Source organism: Dicentrarchus labrax, unplaced genomic scaffold, assembly GCF_905237075.1.
Source record: "Dicentrarchus labrax unplaced genomic scaffold, dlabrax2021, whole genome shotgun sequence".
NCBI lineage: Eukaryota > Metazoa > Chordata > Actinopteri > Moronidae > Dicentrarchus > Dicentrarchus labrax.
The window spans coordinates 12,784,519-12,804,305 of record NW_026136722.1 but is presented as its reverse complement, the minus strand read 5'-3'; the positions used below and the strand labels follow the sequence as shown (position 1 = coordinate 12,804,305).

Here is a 19,787-nt window from a genome sequence, read left to right as displayed (position 1 = left end):
GGGCTAAGTGAAGTATACAGCATTTACTCACTGAATTAAATTCTGGCAGGGTTCATATTATTGGTTTAGAGAGATAACCTTGTAAGGAAAGTAACTAGGTTTGGATAAGTCTATTACCCGAACACCGACATGTCTAATGGTAAATGGTAAATGGTAAATTGACCTGTATTTGTGTAGCGCCTTTCTAGTCTTCCGACCACTCAAAGCGCTTTTACACTACATGCCACATTCACCCTTTCACACACATTCACACAGATGATGGCAAAGTCCATCAAACAGAAACTAACATTCATACACATTCACACATGCACAGCATCGGGAGCAATTTGGGGTTCAGTATCTTGCTCAAGGATACTTCGACATGTGGCACCAGAAGCCGGGGATCAAACCCACAACCTTCTGATTAAAAAATGACCCACTCTGCCTCTGAGCCACAGCAGCCATTAGTTATTCCACAATGTCTCTCAATTGAAAATCATAATGTAATAAATAAACAGAACCTTCACACATTTTGTCAGCAGCACTATTGTGGAAGCTGTAAATTTATGCGCTCTTCATCTTTTAGCATGCATGTATGAGCACATCCTTATCACATTAACAAGCACTTAGAGAAAAGACAGTTTAAACCCATTACATGTTTTACATATGCAGCAAATTGCCCAAGTTTGGTTTAGCCATTTTTCCTCATCTTTCAGACTGTAATTTCTCTCTTCGCACTTAGAATTCTCACTCATCTCTTCAAAATCAGGGAAAACAGCAAATTCAATTTTCTTGAGCTGTTTTGTTTACTGAAATATTCCCACACAACTCTCCACCTTCTCCTCAGAAGTAGTCTGCCTTGTGCAGCCTTGATTTCCCAGAACACTACTTTAGCTGACTGTGAATTTGGTTGAAAAGCAGATCAAATGTGTGCAACACTGCTGATCTATTTCATTTTGTCACATCCTCACATATTCATGGTTCTAATTAGAGGGCTTGATGGGAATGGACCTACGGGATACACGACTGGGGCTTGTCAGAGGTCTGATATCTGAAATGAAATGCTGCTGTCTTTGTAGTCAGGTGTTGTGTTTTTGGTGCTCGACAAGAGTTGTACTGTCAGGGTACTTAACCAATGAGCCAGTTTTAATTTGAAAGTCTGTCTGTGCCCAGAGGATTAATTCATTTAATTTATTATTTTTCATCTGTGACCTGCTTGATTGCCTCAGACTGTCAGTTTAACCGGAGACCGGTGTTTATTACCACATTTTTATACCTGTAGCTCACTCGGTTATTAAATTTGAAGACTTGCCTCATTTCCATGAATTATGGAAATCACACATCTGAGGATATTTGTAGGAATAAGGTCGAGAACACAATTAAATAAGCCAATTTGAAAAGAGAAACATATCCTATCAAATTAGATGACTAACAACCCTCTAAATTATATGCAGGATGAAATTAGCACAAACAGTTTTAACTGCTCATTTGTTTGTTTTTTTTCCTGCTGGTGGCTTTTCGCACAATAGATGTTGTTGCAATCATCATCACAATTAAACTAATCATTCAGCAGTGTGTGTTCATTGTTCACGGATCAAAAGGTTTTGTGTGATCGGTGGCTGTCCTAAGATTTACGAGAATTAGCCTCCAATTAGTTAAAAACTTCAGACTGATTTCCTCCTACAGCAGCAGAAAAAACAAGCTCGACTCAAATTTTATTCTACAAAAATAACTTTTTATTATGGATCCGCAGTCAGGACCACCAGAAGCTGACAGAGAAGCTGAGCTCTAAGGATCGGACGTAATGCCAGTGTCGGACAGGGATGAACAGGACTTCTCCGGGCTGTAACACACATTCAAGATACGGAGCCTTGGCAAACTCTGGGAACCGCTCTGTGTCAGGATTCTCCACCTCCACCTGCACGGAAAGAGTCAAAAAATGGAAATTCTGAATATATTTGTAGGCGAAACATGTACCGTCTCTATGGACTGTCAATCCCACCTGACTGGTGTTGTGAAGGAGCTGGGATTGATGAGGGTACAGCTTGTCTGTGTCGTCTGGGGAATATAGGCGGATGTATTTGCTTCCCACCACCTGATGTAAATATATAAGGGGGGGAATCCCATGTGGTAAACAAACTGCGATCACGGGACAGATCTTTTGACATTAAATGGATTCAGAGAGCAGCATTGTTAATGTCACCTGAGCCAGGAAGTTCTGCTGAGGGTCCTGGTGAAGAGGAGACACTGTACCTCCGGGCCCAAACCACGCGTTTACAGTCATATCGTCTTCCTCTCCTTCGCCGAGGCAGCAGTAATCAGGCGGGCGGATGTCTTCCTTCAGCTCTGGTATCTAAGGCAACATCAAACAAACAAAATCACATCAAGAGGGCATTTTAGACTCATTTCACTGACTAAATAATATATTGTTGTTTCTTACCAGAACATTTGGCAAAGTAACACAAATTAAAATGTTTTGTTTTTTTATTTCTACTCTGCATTTGCTGCTGGTATTTTAAGTTAAATGGCTTTAGGTACGGCAATAGTGGTACTACTACTACTACTACTACTGCTGCTACTACTACTACTACTGCTGCTGCTGCTGCTGCTGCTGCTGCTGCTGCTGCTACTACAAACTATTGGATGGATTTGCCATAACATTTGGTGCACATATTCATTGTTATAAATACAGAGGATGAAGCTTACTGACTTTTGTGATCCCTGACTCTTTATATAGTTAACTATTTCAACAATAATTAGGTGAATTGTCATTAAACTTGGTACATGAACCCTGCCAGAATGTTCCCCTCAGGGTGAATTGTGATAACTTTGGTGAAACCTGTGACTTTTAGGGATGCATGATAATTATTGGGGCTGCTAAATTACCAGGTCGATAATGATACTATTGTATTGTATTCCAAAAAATAAATAACAGCCGATATATGTGTAACTCTACATAGTAGTGTATGTGTCTATGTTGCCGAGCCTGTTTATTTATGCTTATTCTGTGTATGCGCATTGAGAGCAAGGTAAAGTCAAATTGCTTGTGTGTGTGTGTGTGTGTGTGTGTGTGCACATACCTGGCCAATAAAAGTGATTCTGATTCTAAAGCCAAAGTATGTTTGTGAAGTTTTTTGATGTATTTTACTAGAAATAAAATGAATGAACATTTAAAGAGCCAGAACAGTTTTTGTTGTTAGGTCAGAGAATCACCCGTCATTGCTCAATACATCTTAGCCCTTCTTGCCATCAAGTGTGCATAAACTATAGGTTTAAAAATGTTCATAACCTATAAAAATGTTGTTAGCCATGAGAAGCAGGTAATTATCGGTTAAGTTTAAGAACCACCGATGTAAGGTAACATGAAGCCGGACATTGCCGTCACTAAAATAACAATAAGGAGTCAACAGATGGCATTTAGCTTTCAAGTGATTCACTTTATAGTATGTGCCATTAGATAGGTACTCCAAAATCCCAACATCTCGTTTGGTCAGTTTTTATTAGCAATAATTATTAGTATTAGTACTAATGACACTGTAAAGTCAGTTCCTAGATAAAAATAAACAAAGGTGATTACTGATGAGGAAAAATTTGTATGAGTGATCCTCGTTTGGCCTCATTCGTTCTGAACTGCCCAAAATACCCAACTTTTAGCTTGACAAGGTGCCCTTTTTGTAAAGTTCACTTCAGACAATGTATCGACTTCTACGGTAAAATTAGGACTAAAAAGTCAATACTGTTGAAAGCAATGACGTGTGAGGATGAAAGCTGTAAAAAAAAAAAAAAAAAAAAAAAGGACAATTCTATTCTTCATAGTGCCGGAAAATATAAGCTGAATAATCAATTAGTGAGCTGAATGAACAATTTATTCTTTTCATAATCAGGCAGTCATTTCCAAAGAACATACAGCACCATACCTGATCAAAAAGCTGGTGCTGAGCGAGGTAACCCACACCTTTCTCTTCCTCCTGGGTGATTTTGATCCGCAGAGCAAATTAAAACCAAAATACTGTTTTAGAGATTACATGGAGACGTTTTTTTTTTTTTTATCTTGTTCGTGTTCTTTGTCCAATACAGAGGCAAGAAGACGGCACTTACTTTATTTAAAATGTATCGGTCAATGAATTCATTGACCGTAAGCAGTGTTTGTGACCACTCCTCGTCTGTGTATCTGGATCCCACCTCAACGGGAACAGTCCGACAACCAGCGACAGACCTCAAGTATTCTATGCTTTGTGGTGGTGGGGGGGGAAAGGGGAGAAAATAAATGAATTAAACATTACGTAATACTACAGCATAATTCATAAAGAAAGAAATCTGGTTATTCAGGATTCTAGCACTGCTCGAAAGTACGTGTGCACTTCTGGATGTCCTCCTCCACCATCAGAGGTGAAAGTCGGATGCCAGGAGCCGTATGTCAGATGTCAAAGTGAATAGTCAGCTGTCAGGAGTCGGCAGTGAGAGGGAGGACAGTGAAGGATATTCTTAAATGGAAAGGCAGTTATATCAGACTCTGGTGTCAGACATTAGAGTCAGGAATCTGGGATGTTGTGACAAGTAAACCAACCTCAACTCACTTTATATTGTTCCCAATTACATAAATCTTAAGGCAATTACTAGTCTGATCACATGGCTGGACTGAACATAGGTAAGGTTCTAGTGATTAATCATGATGGAGGACTACTGATGTATATGCTAATATTAACACGAGAGGCCAGTGCCTATAGACATAAGTGGTTTTCTAAATGAAAATGTACTTTAAGACCTTGTGACTATGATTTAAAGTAATCTATAATTGTCTGGCAGACCTCTGGTAGAACGTTTGACTGAATGAGTTTACACACTAATATTGATAGATGGGTTCATAATACTGACATTGTCATCTGGACAAAAAAAATACTGATGATACGATACTGATGGATGATAGCAAGCCACATCACGCAGATAGCACTCTTTAATTGAACAAGAACAGGCATTGAAGAGACAAACCTCCAGGGGTGTTCGTTAAGGGCGGGCCAGTGGTCAATGATCCCTTCTAAAATCACTGGTTTGAGGGGGAGCAGGTAGTTTGTGTTGAAGCACTCCAGTGAAGGACACTTCATCCTGGGAACTGCCGAGTCTTCTTTGATCACAAACACACGTGGGCACTCGATCTTTATTTTCTGTTAATCATGCCAAAACAACAAGGGTTTGTAAAATTAAGACTACTGGTGGGAGCAATCTGAAAATGTCAGCACAGGCTTTAGGAAATTGTGACGGGCATCTCTCACTTACTTTCTCACAATTAAACGACCAATTAATTAATTAACCTTGAAAATAATCAGCAGATTAAGAGATCATAAAATCCGCTGTTAGTTGCAGCCCCACGGTAGCATTAAATTAGCCACTGTGTTCAATATATTACAGGCTTTTTTTTTTTTTTTTTTTTTAAAGTTTGAGTATTTTAAAAGGCAAAGAGAAAAAAAACATCTCCAAACCTTACTCTAAACTCTCTATCTTAAGTTTGATGGCATTGAAACAATTCAAACAAAGTGATCTGACGCTTCAACATATGTCGCACTTTATCTTCAGTGACATCTGAGGAAGCGCAACACAGGAAACACTTCTGTAAAACTTCCGAAAAGTTTAATCTGTGATGTCCTCATCGGTCACTGGTTATCGTAAACTTTGAATCATCAAAAGTATAAAAAAAACAACTGGGAAACCAAGTGAACACACCGTTTATGTTGCAAGCAGCACATAAGTGGTCACTGAAATTAAACCAGCCATACGCATCTTATTTTGTGATAAGACAAAATGTATTTGTGTAACTGTAATTTTAAGCTTAAAACCCACTTTTAATGGCACTGCTGATGTAACAAATCACTTATAATACAGTAAAGAGATAAACTCAAATAGAATAATGTTTAAATAAAAAGACCACTGACCTTGACCTCTGGGTGTTCACTTTCATCTTGTTCTTCAGCGGACTTGACTTCCCCATGCAGAATCCGAACCATAACCTGAAGTATATTCTCCATGATGGCTGCACCCATGAGTAAACCCATATCACAAGTCCGTACAGCCTGCAGGAGCTGATCTGCTGACGGATCTTCACGACACAGAGCGGCCACTTTGAACAGGCAGCCGTAAGAATAAACGCGCCTCCATTCTTTGTCCACGTGGCGCCAGGTTCCCGTGTTGAGTTTCTCCCATGAAAAATCCAAAATGATCTGAGCATTGAGCATTCGGCTAGTACTCGTAGCGTCGCAGTACAACTGCTGCCTGCACCGTTTCAGCATTTCCACCACACTTGACTCCACTTTGTCGCTGAACTGCAGTGGAAACTGTTCCTCATTAAGAGGCAAAACAGCAGAGATCTTTGACCACAGCGTGGCCATTGACGAGAGGTTCTTTATTTATGCTGTGGGACAGACAGTGAAGGTGAGTTAGGACAGCACATGTTCAGACTTAATTCCTAATGATGAAGCACTTCCAATCTTACTGACTAACAATTCACTCTGATTTTCAGTGGCAAAGGTTGTCCTTTAATCTTATTCTGTACTCAGATGGTCACCGGTCGGCTCAGTCTTGTCACCATTTGCAAAAACTGCCCACCATCATTACACACACGCACGGGACACTTGCTCTTCCTGCCGCTGACAGCCTCTTTGCTGCAGTGAAACAGATGTAAGCACCTAATTTCCAGATTGGCAACCAAAAAAAAAAACGCAGGCGAGGACATCACGAGCCAGAACTGTGAGTGTGACACATGCACAGTGACGTCACTCCCCGTCACGTGGTTTCTGAAAACCGCCAACTCTGCCTCCATGTGACTCCATCAGTTTTTGGACGCTCTGTGTAGCTGGAGCTGATGCCAAAGTCTATGCCAGCCAATTCTGAGCACCTGATCTGTTTGAGTACAGAAACACAGCCTGGTGAACTTTGAGGCAGATTGAACAGAACTAAACTGAATGGTTGCATTTTAATACGCCACATGCCGGAGGTCATCAGCAGTGTCCGGGCGGTTCTGACCCTGGGGTGCACTCCAGCAGTACTAATATCAGTCAGGATATTCTGCACAGTCTCATCAGCTGGAACATTTGTGCAACCTTTGACTTAATGCATATTTTACAAAAACAACAAAACAAGCAGAAACTCCAATTATTTAGGATGTCTGGGGAGTTACGGCCCTATTGTCAAATTGCATTATGGAAGTCATTAAGGAAGATGGGCAGAGTGAACCTTCACGGAAAGTGCACCTCATCCCTTTTCAAATGCAGCAGTGGAAGAAAGATAATGATGTTTTTCTTTAAAAAAAAAAAACCCTTAGAAATTGGACTCTAGAGTCATTTTTAGATATTCACTCTATGCTCAGGTTTATTCTACAATCTCACAATAAACATAAAAGGGATGAAGTGAAGGACCGGAGGCCTATCATCATAATAACTTCAAAATGAAAAAAATGGAAATGTATATTTACACCCACATGCAGGAAAATATGAAGAGTTTTCCAAATACATGTAGTTTGATTCTGGATCCTTAAGCAAAAACAAAATGGGATGACAATTTGATTCTGTATATTTACTCTAAAGCAAACAAGGCTCTCCTCACTATATGTAATGAATTAATACAAAACTCCTGGTAACTCTTCCCAATAGGGACTCTGATATGACAATATAACCACAGCTCCAGTATATCTGATATCATGAGGAGCAGTTTCAATATGGCATCCAGACTAAAAACCTCTCTGCTACGAAATATGAAATGTTCTTTGCAACATCTAACAAGTGTCATCTGTTTGGTTTTAAAGCTGACTTAAACACGTGAAATGCGCCATTTACCTGTTGTTACGACATATTCACCGTGAATCCAATGTTATCTTTCATATGCGAGGTTGGAACCAGCGCCGCCGCTGCCTGTGGGACAACAAAAACATACCGGAAGGGAACTTGGCCATCGGAAAACATTGGTTCCACGTTACGTTTAAAAGATGTCGTCTGCGTCCACTCTGTGCTTCAGTAGAGAATACTAACATCTGCACAACATTCAATATCAGATACAATATTCTGTCGAGCCGATTTATCAGGGAAATGAATGACATCTTGTTAAGAGATTGGACTGCATAGGAGACCCACCCACACACACACACACACACACACACACACACACACACTTTACACACACCTGTTTGTCATATGTTGCCAGCATCCTGCTGTGTACACCCTTCTACACTGTGCTCCTACACTGTCCCATCTGTCCTCAACCTCTCTGTCTTATAGCTGCACAAAAGTCTGTTTCTCTCTTATCTGAGCTCTTTCTTTCTTTTTTTTTTTTTATAGATTATCAAGCAGCTGCAGTGAAGCTCAGTCAGTTCAGAGTAAACAGCACAACTTGGTTTGCTTACAGGTAGAGAGGCATGTTAGACTAATAGTATAAATCTGCCTCAACAGGTGAACAGAATCAAGCCATTATGTGGCATTGAGACAACGGTTCTTCCATTATAATAAATGATGGTGCAATTGTTATACAAACATTTGTTCCCCCCCTCTTTTCATTGCATCTGCTACTCAGAATGTTTTATGTAAATACAGATATTCCTAGAAGGCTGACTGATATGTATCTACTCATGCAAAGCTAAAACAATAATTGGGTTTGTCTTTTTGATGTCACACAGAGATATTTGAGTTTTTTGTATTCAATTGCTTTTTTCTAGGGGGGTGCGGTGGAGGGGTTGAAGCCTGAACAAACATGATATGAAACCTTCAGCAGGGAAGTCTAGAATCTATAAACACACGGCACTATTATCAAATGTCAAACACTCTATGAAATTCAAATAATCTCGGTGCAAGCCGTGGAGCTGCTCCTGTATGTAAAGCAGATGGAAACAAGAGAGCGACAGCCTGCCTTTCCAGGAATCACAGGGGATTTTCAAATGTTTCATGCATTTCTGTTCATTCTCACTGTGTAAACAGCAGATTCCTCGTGGCTCGATCTATTGTTCACTTACTTGGATGGAGGTGAGAATTTACTGTAGAGGCCATAACTGCAGTGTGTTCTTTTTTTCTCTTTTAAGCTATTGCTTTTGGAACAAAGAAACTAAAAAAGGGGAGAAAAAAAAGAAGATGTTAATTACAAATTGAATGTAAAAGAATAAGGGACAGGATGGAGAGCAGTCAGAACTTATGTTCGATAATCTGAATCTTTAAAACAACTGTGTATAACATTAGAAACGAGCAATAACAATCAATTACAATAACGTTTGGGGCCAAAACGCATCCATTGACACATGAATTGCAGCTAAAAAAGCCATTGGATAACATGAGTCCCTGTATAAACATGTTGTAAGATACAGGGACCTGGCCTCAGCTGGTCAAACAAACTGTGTTCATTATTGTACGGGCTGCTGTGGGAGGCAAACCTCACACCATGATGTGAATACGGTGTTTGTGTACCTCTGCTTGTGTGAGCGGTGGGGGTGGTCCCAGCAGGGGAGGACGATGTATTATTCAGATGTGTCTGACTCTGTGGTTGTAAGACGGTGTGGGGCTACACTGAAGGTCAGAAGCCCAGCAATGTTATTCCTCCCTGTGCTGTCAGCGCTCACTTCATGTGCAGGCCATTTTTGTTTACTTTACTTTTACATACCCGTTTATATATAAAGAAATATTGCCTGAGAGTCAGATGTGAAAATTGATACCAAGTTTGCATAGTAAATATGAAGCTGCCTGTTAGCTTAGCTTAGCATAAATACTGGAGGCAGGGGGAAACAGCTAGCCTGCCTCTGTCCAATGGTAACAAAATCTACCAACCAACACCTCTACAAATGACTAATTAACACATTTTATCTAATTTAATGCTCAGTCAGATAAAACAAAACAACACTCCAGAGTCTTTTCATCAACATGTTGTTACCAGGCGACCAGCGGAGACTCCAGGATGTAACTGCACTTAACCACCATAACTCATTTTATGTGTTTTATGTAAAAGTTAAACCAAAAACATACAACACGTTATTTAGTGAGCTTTAGATGTGTGTTTGGCATTTTTAACATGAGAACAATGAACATCTTTTGTGAGTTTTCCAAACAAATTCCGTACAGTTGAAAATATAATCCGGCCTGCAGATGCTGAGGAGCATTGTGTGATATGATTGAAAGTGCTGGGACGGCTACTGAACACACCTTGTGGTTAGACTGTTTTGTCAACTGCTGTTTTAATAGTTTCTCCCCATTCAATCCACTCTTTCAGGTCCAGTGTGTAACATTTAGGAGGATGTGTTGGCAGAAGTAAATATAAGGTATATTTAGTATACAATCACCTTAAAATAAGAATCATGTTTTCGTTACCTTCCCTCTGCCACCATATTGAACCGACATGTTTCTATAGTAGCCAAGAATGGACACACCAAACACTGGCACTATTTAGGGCCTTTTTCGCCTTTTTTTCCTCCACATTTGGAACAGGAGGGTGAGGCGAGGGGGGTTATAATTTGCACCACGAGATGCCACTAAATCCTACACACTGGTCCTTCAGTTTCCACTATAACCACGAGGACTGTGTGCTCCATTTGTGTTTCATAAAAGTTCTCTCAAAGAAAATTCAATTTACTTTGAAGCAAACCATTTTAATTGTATGCATGTATACAATCAGGAATCTCTGTTGATATGTTGTTTGGAATTTCTACTGTGCCTGAGTTTGTGCAACAAACAATTAATTTGGTTTGTAGTATCATGATTCCCTTTGAACCTGCTTGTCTCAGCAGTGCTGTAACAAAAACCCTCAGCAGCAGCAGCTCAGGGTTTGCCAGCAGCCAAACAGGGCAGCAGGGCAGCATGGACCGTGACTGTCAGCAGCGTATTCCCAGAGGCCTATGAGGGCTGAACCTCTGGGACACCACAGGAGGGATGTAATCACCACCATTACGCTCCAGGTGCTGCTGAAATAAAAGATGAAAACAAGCCTCCGGTGGTGTTGCCATGGATCGGAATCCAATTAAACACTGTTTAGCTCGACACAAACTGCCAGTCGTAGCCTGTTGACTCATGAAATTAATGTATTGTCGTGGCACAAAGAAACTGTTGCAACAGAGAGTGCAGCATGACCCGAGGCAGGACCAATTCAAGCCGCTGGAGCTTAATTCTTGGGTGATGTAAATTTCATTTGGCAATTGAAGTGTCAGAGAGACGACACAATATTGCATCTGTAATCCCACAATCTGGGCATTTTTGTTGCTGCTCAGCTTTGAAGGTCATCTGTTTGCTTAAGCCTGCACACAAACACACATCATGCCAGTCCTCCCAAATGCAGTGTCACATTTATCCCCAAGGCAATTTATGCATGCATAAAAACTAGTGAAGGTTAAGGGTTGCTACCTTCCTTGGAAACCTGGTAATGGATATTTGGAAATACCCTGAGGAGGTAACAAATGAGAGGTGTAAAGTTAAATGTCCTGTGAAATCATCAGGAGATCTGAAACAAGCTGCCTTCACAGCCTCCGGGAGGTTTCCACAGACAATTATCTCGGGCACACCCAGCCTTCAGTTCAGTGTGACTACAGGTCAGCGTCGCAGCTCACTTACAGATGTTGCTGGTAAGTCAGAGGCAGGGATGACGGAGCCGTCCCCTGGGTCACTGCGAAGACATGTGCTCGCCAGCTTGGCGTTCCTCCACGGAGTGGTGTTAGCGGAGTGCTCTTGCCTGCTTGCTCCAAGCAGGTGCTCAGTTCCAGTGGCTTAATGTGGGACGCCAGAGTGCAGGCAGTCCGTCAAAACCACTTTGGATCAAATTAATGCAACCAGGTGTGCCCCTGCAGTTGGGGCTCAGGTGACACCTGCTACTTCCCTTTAATTAGAGCTCAAACAGCTGTTTCAGGATAGACAGAGAGGGAGAGGGTCCCCAGGTTAGTTTGCTGCCTCACCGCTTGATACTGGTCACATTTGATTATTGCTGCAAGTTTTGGGTAATGCTGATACATAAATCAATAAATATAGGTTTCTGCCCTTTAGCAGCAAACAAAGCAGTAATAATGACACTGAATGTGTTTGCCTGCCTGTTTTTAACTCTCCCCCAGTGCATTTATAAGAAGAGAAGGGCACTTCTGGCCAAAAAGGCTCACTTCTGACAAATATGACTCACTTGCTAAGCAAGGTGAAGATAAAAGTGGAGGCAGTCTTCACCTCGTTATTCTAGTACTGTGGAGAATCTTTAGGGGGCTGCAAGCTCTGAGGGTAGTTTAGGTAGCTTTGATCTTTCTTGGATGCAGTAATAAGCATAGTGCAGATGAAGAGAGAAGGTATCCATCTCGAAATATGATTTCCCTTTGGTTCTTTAACAAGGCTAAAAAGATGTGGGTGGTCAGCTCCAGGGGCTCTGCAGGAAATTTTAAGCTCCTGACAACGTGCGAGTGTAGAGCTCGTACATGCGACTGTAGAATCTGAACAAAGTGATATTACTCCAAATGTTCGGGAGGCCCCTGCAGCTGGGGATCGTGGGAATCATTACTGAAACTGCATGTCCCCCACAGTCTGTAAATCTGTAAGTCACAAGGTGGAGAATCTGTATCATAAAACCTACATGAGGAGAAGACAGAACATTAATAAATATGCATATAGTCTTCACAGAGCACGCCTGACGTGCTTCACTTCTGAGGTACAGTGTAAAATAATTAATGACACTGGGTTGATTAATCTCTGTTCATACATATGCAAATACACAGTACACGCATTTTTAATGATATGGTACACTCATCCAGGGATTTTAATTTTGAAAATGGCAAAAAGATGTCTTTAAAGCACTTTCCTTTAACAAAACTGAGTGCTCATACTCCCCCAGCTCTGCTCTATACAGTTCAAAGGTCAGTCTAAAATAAGAAGTTCATTTACCAGCAGAGAGCAGTATTGTGGCAGCAAAGGCCTTCCCCATCACATCACGGCTTAATAATTTAGTATGCAAAGAGGAAACAGAGATAGTCGCGTATCTCATGCTTTCTTTGTTGACAGTGTTTTGACTCCAAAGGCTTTTCATCAGGTCAGATTTATGAATGACATCCTCAACATCAAAAAGAGTCTGTAAAACAGAGATTAAGACTTCAAAAACCTGTCAAGAGACACCAAATTATTAGCTATGTACAAATACAGACAAACTCACAATTTACTGTTTACTATACTTTCCAATATTAAGCAGAATGATTACTTCAGGTAAGTAAATAGGTGTGAAATATCCAATAGAGAACTTCTTATTTCAAATAATAAATTGAATTACATTGAGATTTATCTGTAATAAAGGTTTACATTTTTGTTCTTTTACCTTATTTATTTAATTTAAATATAAAAAAAAGAGATTTTATCAAAAAGAGTTGTAAAATATGTAATGTAATGTAAAATATTCTTGCTTAGGCTCACAAAGGTGACAGAGGACCAGAAAGACATGCAGAACTGAAAAAAAACACACAACGGTGTAGAGACCGGAGTCAAGAATGCCTTTTGGTGGCCTGTGAACAAATAAAAGCTGTGGGTGTCTGACCTTGGCACACGCTACCAGCTTCAAACCGGGTCAGCAGTCGCCTCTACTTGTGATAAGAAGTCTATTCTCCATTTGTGGGCAAGTTGAAATCTAACGCACCGGGTGAATGCATCCACAGAGCTGTATGTCAGGATATGGGAGGGTAAATGTTCGCACTTGTTTGCAGTGGAAGGAAGAAGATGGTTAATTTCCGTGGCACCTGTGACCTGCCACTGTTTCTGTCACAAACAACTGCCTCGGCGAATAAGGAGGGAGAGAGGAAGATGTATCGTGGCAGAGTCTTGGTTTTTTTTGTCCCAGCAGTGTTTGGCAGACATATGCATAGAGCTGCCAAAATGTCATCACATAGTATTGATTTAGGAAACCTGAGGAGCTGATTGATGATTTTGAGTCTAGACTCTGAAACTTCCCTTTCATTGGCTCTCTGTTCGGTGCTGCATATATGAGAGGTGCTCCATATGGAGGAAAAGTCACCGTATTTCCCATTGCTGTTACTAATAAATAATCAGTATCGCTCCAAACCCCCTTAATGCACATATATATGTTACTTCCAGTGCATTGTTTCAAGAATGCTTGGGGGGAGCCGGAGCCAAAACATGAATAAAGCAGAGCAAAATAATTCAGTCCTTCAACCACCTGCCTCTCCGATGAGCAAATACACAGACACTTCCCTGAACATGCCCAAGGGCTCTTATCACATCCAGCTGTCAAATGGGTGCTGATACATCACCCAAGTTCTGTGTTCACATTGTGACACTTTGACCTCTCAGAATAAATCTTTAATATATCTGAATGAGTTGGGTGTTCATGGGTTTTTGTGTTTGAATTTACAGGGATGAATTTCCATTTTACAAAAAAAAACCTCACTTTCTTTTCACTTTTTTCCTTTTGATATCTGTACACACTGATATGGTGTGTGGGTTTGAGTGTGTTTATGTCGCCTTTTTAAAGGTGTCTATTGGATTACAACTCAACAAGGACAGACACACTGTGGCCAGTTGCTGTCTTTCCTGCACTTAATATTTCCACCCAAGACAGCCCCCCCAACCCCAACACACACAAATAACCCCCCCCAAAAAAAAAAAAAAAAAAAACCCAAAACAAAACAAAAACAAAGCTGTATTACTGGTAACCTTGGAAACTGCAGCCTTGTTTTAAATGGCTGTAGAACAGTTCCTTCACAATCTCCGATTACAACGTCCATGTATTATGTTATAGTCATTAAAGTTGGCTTTGTCATATATCAACTTTGCACATGTTCTTGCCTCATTAGATTTGTCAGGATGCGGTGGTAGCTCTGAAAATGAGAAAGGGACATTTAATCAAATGTTTACGACAAAGTTTAATGCTCCACGTTCTTGCATATCATGTATGCTGTGAAAAATCTGTTAAAAAAGGAAATTAAAAAACAGCCTACAATGGGACACACAGCTAAACTGGTGGAAGGACTGCTGTCCTCTATAAGCTTCTTATATTTCCTTTGAAATCAAAACCAATTCATTAGTTTCCTCTTAGTTCAGAGAAGATTTACCCATGGGGGAATTTGTCCTGCTTTGCCCGTGGGTCTCACAGTTTGTTTCATGTTAACTAATATCATTGGCAATTAAAATACCTATAGGCCTATGTGAGTTAAGTTCACTTATTCAACAGCATTTTAACTGCACTGTATATCATTTTCCTCACCAAAAGGGTAATTTTGACCAACATTATTTACAACACAATATGTGAAGAGGATTTAGCAGTTCTGCAGTAATCAATAACACACTTTGTGGACTTAATCCATAAAAAACATGTGAAATTTGAGTGGGAAGACCCTTTGATTCTCTGTCTGGCCACAGAAAACATTTCCATTTGCCATATTTTCCACTGTTAAAACACTGAGATGAATCCTTTACATGTAGGATATGAAAGATTTGGTAGTTCACTGACTCCAGGCAAACTTGGCAAGCCTCATCAGTTTGTATTTTAGCTTGGATAGACAAGAGTCTATAACAAACTCAAGCCGCTCCCCTGATATGCCCTTTTAATCTTGATGCTAATGCTCAGTAAAAAATAGATTATGTTATGATCCATTATAGTTATATTGTAACCTGTGTGAAATCAGGAAAATAATTCAAGCGTTTTACCTCCAGTCGTGTTTTGCTGCAGTCGGTGAAAGAAAGGAAAAACACATTTTTAAAAATACATCATAACTTGAACTTCTCCTTCTCTGAGGATTTCTTGCGAGCAGGTTCCAGGTCTGCGACAACAGGCAGATGAAACAGCAACAAAGGTCATTTTGTAATCATTCAGACAAGACACATCAGCATTTGTGGTCACTGTAATCCTCATCATTATTTCCATCACCGACATATCACAGTAAATTAAATGTCAGAGCAATGTAAATGCAACAAACACCAGCAATCAATGCATTGTACTGACACACAGCAACTCACAAAAAAACAAAAACAACAACAAACAATATGAATCGTACATAGAAATATGTATAAACACATGTATACAGAACTAACTAAATAAATAAAAGCACACATACATACATGTAGACATACTTTCCACAGAGTATATACATAAATATACCTGTGCCTGCAAAATTACCATATATCCCCCCCAAATATAGATAAAAGAAAAATAACAATATGTGCAGGTTCCACCTATAATTATAGCACCAAGCATCAAGTTGCTATTTGGAATCAACCCTAAATTACCACTATGCAAAAATAAATTTTATTTGAATTTCCCTGAGACACTCTCACAAAATTAAATTTGGAGACTCTCCAACTCTGTTTGATTTCTGCTGGAAGTGATGATGAGTTCAATTTCGGGATAAAATATAAAAAGGAGAGGCTGCTGAGAAAAAGAAGAATGATGCAGATGTCACAACCTCCCAAAACTGAAAAAAAACCCCAATATGATTCCTCTCACAACGGGCAGATTAGATTTCTCCTAAGTTTATCAGAACATACTGTGTTTTCCCCATTCACCTTAAAGGATAATACTATTCATCCATTAAATGCATGGATGTTGAAACATCCCTTTAGAGATGATTTAGAGACGGCTCAATGACTGGCAGTCACCAAACAGAAATTAGCTTTGTGGTTTTTGCAACAAGGCTGCTGTTTTTCAGTCAAGCTCACATCCTCTGAGCTAGCATTGTCATACTCTGACTCAGGTTTCCTTCTGAAGAAGAAAGGGATAAGAGGATGTAATTTGATTGAAAAAAAAAGGCTAATTGATTTACGTATTTCATGCACTGGTGGAGGCTGTTTTCGAGGATGACAGCATCAGTTGCCTCAGCCCCAAAATCACATATGTTTATGCTGAAGTGAAAAAGCTTAGTTTTTTAACGAAGGAGGAAGTTAGGCACCAGAGTCCACATAGGTAGGAGGTCAGGGTGGATAGATGCACGGGTGGCTGCTGTTCCACGAGTTCCGTAACATTATTTATTATTATATTCCTGATGATGAAACTCCCCTAACCTTAGCAAAGGAGTCATTTTAACCCATATCACGGTCTTATCGTAACCATAACAAAGTACTTATTTTAAACCAAACCAACCATTTTTCCTTAAACCTAACTCGCTGATAGGGGTGTCAAGTCAGAAACCTCTTCTATGTGTCCTAGAGGCCACAGACAGACAATGTATATTGTTGTTTAATTTGTAGTTGACTGGTGAATATCTAAGATAGCGTATGTGGTATTGGCTCAAAATAAACTACAGGTGCCATATTCATGATAATGAACACAACATGTCACCTAGTGCAACCGTGTGGCTTATTCATGTGTTTTAAATCTATTTTTAAAATGGAGATTTCTGGCACTGATGTATTTGCTATATCAGGCTTTGGGTGCGTACTTGTAAGTAGGATTGTTGCTTTTGCACTTTTCATTGGATTTGTTGACAATAATAAAAACACACCAGCCTTTTTCATGTATCTATTTTTAAATACTGCGTATGCCGTCTAACCTGCCTATTTTTTCCCCACATTTATCTTCCAGTACTCCCACCACAGCCATATTCACCCTGTGCTCCTATGTCCTGCTCACAATCTTGTCCATATCACATCCGCCCCTTACATGAATATTTTGACAGAAAGACACAAACTTCACACATTATTTACACCACAACATTTTGCACAAACTCAGTCCACAGATGTGATCAGAGGTATTTCAGCCACTCCTTTAATTTATAGGCTTTGCATTGTTGCCACACATTTCATTTTTTTTCCCAGAGTACAGCACACAGGGGCATGATTACCCCTCCGCCTGTGTGATAGAAACATTTCCTCCATGACTTGGGGTCCCTTCATGCTTTCATTACAACACAACCATACATCTTCCCCGTATCTTGATGGTGTTCGGGGAGTGCAGCAACCATCTGGGGAAGCATACAGACATACAACACTGTATCATTTGTGGCAACCTATCAACACCAGCCTCACCTTTTTAATTCTGATTTAGAGGGAGAAGCAAGCGGTTGGGCGGAGGTGCTGATGATACAATCCCCTTCACACCAGGCCTACGGAACAAAAGAGACCATTGAGACCAACTCTCTTCCAGGAGACACATGAATCATCTCTGACAAGGCTCCTCCCCCCGTGGTGTTGCCGCCATGAATTATCTACCTCTGTAAAGGCCTTGATCAATTAGTCAATCTCTCAACTGCGGCCCTCAATTAACAAGGTGATTCCCAATGCAGCTGGCTCCTAACAAGTTGTGCATTACTTGACGCTGCCAATTAAAGCAGCGCTCTGACACAGCTCTCAGAGCTGATATGGGTAAGTATACTGAGAGATTCATCTATAACCACTCTGTGCCTGTGAAGCTGAAAATGAGGGAGTAGAAAGCATCTCTCTTAGATTGATGTGCTCAGGGATGCTGTTAGAGAATTGATTTTGTTAAAAATTCAGAGAGAAGGTGCCAATCACCTGCGTTGGCAGCCAAAAACACCCAGTCTGAACAGAATTTGAAACGAAAGCAGGGGTAAAAGGAGATGTCTGCGGGTTCAAACAGAATACAGATTGGCAGTGGGATGTGTAGGCCCCCAGTGCTCCTGAGCAACATACAACTACCCTAAGTCCACTCCAGTAGACCGTTGCATGTGTCAAGGGGACCCTGGTGCGTGAGGCTTGCTGTAATTGGAGCAATCTGTTCCCTTGGCCTGGAGCTGCTGAGGCTGTTACATGTTTGAAGTCATAACCCTGGCAAGATGTCCTCCATTTCCCACTGCTGTTGAACTGCGCTGCTGCTTGTTCTAGAAGCTCCAACCTCTGCACGCTCTCCACTGCACCTAAACGCCCTTTGACATTTGCACTCATGAACTGCTAAAGTGCTGCTTTAACGTTTGAATTGTAAGGGTTCATCCCAATTCTAGCTTCTCACAGTAAATTAGAAAGATAATTTTAAGATAGTACAGTAGGTGCTACGGGGGTTGAATCCACCTGTGTTTAATTGCCTTGAAATATCTTATTTTTCAATACTCAACCTAATGTGTATGTTTCTTAAAGGTTAATCTTTGAACAGTGACTTTGAATTGACCATAAATATGTTACTGATAAATCTTTCAAACTGACAGGAATAGTTCGACATCTTGGGAAATGCCATTCGCTTTCTTGCAAAAAGTTAGATGAGAAGATTGTTGACTGTTTCTTATTTTGTTTAGTATTTCTTCAAACACTATGCAGTGATTATAACAACTTTGAAATCTAAATCAGGGTAAAATATATCATAAGGAGGCAGCATTAGACAGAATAATTTTTTAGACTTTTCTAATATTTGGTGCTCAACATATAATCGGCGTCATTTGCTTCATTTTTTTGTACTGAACCAGAAAATATCCCCATGTTTTTGTAAAAATCAACTCTTGGTGCTTTTACCATGTCTACAAATCAGTCTCTCATTCACTGGCCATGAAAGGGCTCCATAATTTGCCTCTTGATGACATCACGAAAGCTCTTAAATGAATAAAATAAACCATATACTGACCACTTTCAGGCTTGTCTCATCTGCATACTGTAGGTATTATTTGTTTGACTTCACTTCACTCAGCACGGCAGTGACAATGTGGGAAAGGATATGGAGGGAAAATGTCCTGCAGGTCTCAGGTGATCTCTATAGAAGTGCTAACCCATGTAATAGAACAACTGTGTTCTCTCTCAGCTGGAGAGCACGAGACACATGAATGGCCACTCAAATCCTCACATTAATATTGGAGTTGATAGACTCCCATCAAAGCTGCTGGGCCAGATGCATTACATTTCCTGCCTCATTGAAATAGCTTTTTTCGCCCCTTCATTCTTTTTCAAATT

General features: G+C 40.3%; 1 protein-coding gene across 1 annotated transcript; it reads right to left on the bottom strand.

Moving 5' to 3' along the window:
- Positions 1 to 1,692: 1,692 nt before the first annotated feature.
- Positions 1,693 to 8,016, bottom strand: kdm8 (lysine (K)-specific demethylase 8). The gene is made up of 8 exons (XM_051388086.1): positions 7,803 to 8,016; positions 5,907 to 6,382; positions 4,969 to 5,141; positions 4,078 to 4,210; positions 3,897 to 3,947; positions 2,183 to 2,332; positions 1,982 to 2,074; positions 1,693 to 1,897 (listed from the first exon to the last, which is right to left on the bottom strand). The coding sequence occupies exons 2-8, from the start codon at positions 6,357 to 6,359 to the stop codon at positions 1,733 to 1,735; spliced, it is 1,218 nt and encodes a 405-aa protein (XP_051244046.1). The 5' UTR covers positions 6,360 to 6,382; positions 7,803 to 8,016; the 3' UTR covers positions 1,693 to 1,732.
- Positions 8,017 to 19,787: the final 11,771 nt, after the last annotated feature.

What these genes read in the sequence shown, in the direction of transcription:
- kdm8 (XM_051388086.1), bottom strand. Translation starts at nt 6,359, where the DNA reads ATGGCCACGCTGTGGTCAAAGATCTCTGCTGTTTTGCCTCTTAATGAG. An exon ending in GTGAACACCCAGAGGTCAAG is followed by an intron (nt 5,142 to 5,906) that starts GTCAGTGGTCTT and finishes CATGATTAACAG; the next exon opens with AAAATAAAGATCGAGTGCCC. An exon ending in CTTAACGAACACCCCTGGAG is followed by an intron (nt 4,211 to 4,968) that starts GTTTGTCTCTTC and finishes ACCACCACAAAG; the next exon opens with CATAGAATACTTGAGGTCTG.